The following is a 1954-nucleotide window of genomic DNA, read 5'->3' as shown; positions in this document are numbered from 1 at the left end:
GACTTCAATAGAACTGATAACCTGGATACTGCACATCTAACGCCTAGAATGCATGGAACAATAAATTATAATTTAGGCAGCTTATTTTCGCATCAAACTCTTACTGTGTGAGTCATAGTTTCTATGTATGACCACCTGCAAAGCCATTGATTTGCTGTTGAAATTTCCAGACTGTTACTGATTAGGTTTTATGATTATATTTGGGGCAATAACTTATTTTAGTGATAGAAACTGATAAAAAAATAACAATTTACAATCGCGGATTGCCATACAATTGAATCATCGAAATTTTCATTTAAAGGCTCAAAATTCCATTGTACTTAGACCAAAAGAACTATTTCTTCCGATTGTTTTCATTACTGGTGTCGCTTTTATTTATTTATGTAACAAATGGAAACCGAACAACCAACCATCCGATTTCCGAGCAAATGAAGTCATGAGCCATCAATCATTTTTCTGAGCAGATTTCCTAAGTCCGCTTTATTAGCTAAAACCCGTCAAGATTAGTGGCTTTTACGATAGTCTAAAGTTTTTACACGCAAGTCAGCGTTATTTGTTTTAAATCATTTGTAATCTCCAAGGAAGTTATTTATAAAATTTATATTATACACGAGTAGTTTCGTTGGAAATAATAATGCTCAAACGTTGAGGAAAACAGTTATTTATTTGAAAAACTAACAAGGCACAGTTTATAAAAATCAGTTGGGGCTAAGAGCGAAAGCGCAAAATCTAGCAAACATTCTTCTTTTAGCTCTTTTTACTTCGGTTCGCTTCCCGTTACCCAAAATTATACTTATTTAAAAAAACGTAAAAAATCAATAGTTTCTCCATCAAGCTGCAAATTAGATGCCCTCGTATGTAGTTAGCCAATATTACAGTTTCGTGATAACCAAGCCGAGTAGCAACAAGCTCAGCGATAGGCAAAACTGATAAGCTGAAGAATCAGTCGTGCTAGTGGATTCTGTAGTTGTGGTGGTGGTAGTAGTAGTAGGAGTAGTAGTGGGACCAGTAGTAGTAGTAGTAGTATCAAGCCCATAGTATGAACTGAGACTGCTCTGGTACGTGCTGAGCCACTGTAGGTTGCTCTGAGCAGTACTCAGAGCATCAGCGGCAGACTGCACCATGGTCCCATTCACCACGGAGCTATTGGCGAATGTTTGAAGCTGAAAATTTCAGAAAATGTGCCTTTTTTGTTCCAGAATCCATTGGGTAACTACCTTGGCTATTTGGGCTTCGGTTGTGATTTGTTCAGCAATTGCCTTGATGATGCGACCAGCCCCATTCACTCTAGTGTCACTGTAAACACCCTCAATGTACACGAAAGCAAACCTACCGAAAAATACCATACCGTACTAGAATAGCGTCATAATTGCTGATGTAGAAATCCAAAGCCACATCCACTCCCAAACTGCTGCCGGAGTAAACTGCCGAGAAAACTGAGGCGTAGTCTTGCGATCTGATGCCACTATCATCCGTCAACGTTTTACTCAAATACCTACAAGCTTATTTGTAGAGTGACCGTTCGAAGACACTGCAATAAAGCTTACTCAGTGAGGATAGTTTCATTGCTGGGACATCCCAGCGCCGCCAAGATTGTTACTTGTTCAGTGGACAATGAGGTGTTCAGGAACTTATTCCAGAGGAAACTCCAGTCGGTTGCAATGTCCGAACTGTTCTTCAAGCCATAACAATAGGCGATGGATCTGAGGTTTTTGTCGGGTCTGAAAGTTCAGTTCAAGTTTGGCACTGGTGATCAAATATTTCATTATTGGGATGACTAAATATTTCCCGAAGAAAACTGTAGATACATACAGTGTGGGTAGTTGATTGTGTAAATAAAATTGGTTAAAAAATAATAGCAATTACAAGAAAAGTTACCGAACCCGAGCGTACAGGAACTAAAAATGTAGATAAGTTCTATATTGTTGAGGCGGATTCATTTTTTACAAACTTC

General features: G+C 38.5%; 1 protein-coding gene across 1 annotated transcript in view; it reads right to left on the bottom strand.

The window, feature by feature from the left end:
• Positions 1-645: 645 nt before the first annotated feature.
• The window catches only part of LOC109539712 (membrane alanyl aminopeptidase), a 7602-nt gene continuing 6293 nt past the window's right edge, over positions 646-1954 (bottom strand). The window contains exons 12-15 of the mRNA XM_019907652.2: positions 1548-1721; positions 1349-1495; positions 1218-1296; positions 646-1163 (exon numbers count right to left, since the gene is read on the bottom strand). Coding sequence (XP_019763211.2) covers positions 873-1163; positions 1218-1296; positions 1349-1495; positions 1548-1721 — 691 coding nt within the window. The 3' untranslated portion in view covers positions 646-872. The remainder of the gene's footprint in view (positions 1164-1217; positions 1297-1348; positions 1496-1547; positions 1722-1954) is intronic.

Source organism: Dendroctonus ponderosae, unplaced genomic scaffold (assembly GCF_020466585.1).
Source record: "Dendroctonus ponderosae isolate FM_Combo_2020 unplaced genomic scaffold, Dpon_F_20191213v2 Dpon_F_20191213_7, whole genome shotgun sequence".
Lineage (NCBI taxonomy): Eukaryota > Metazoa > Arthropoda > Insecta > Coleoptera > Curculionidae > Dendroctonus > Dendroctonus ponderosae.
This window is presented reverse-complemented; position numbering and strand designations above follow the sequence as displayed.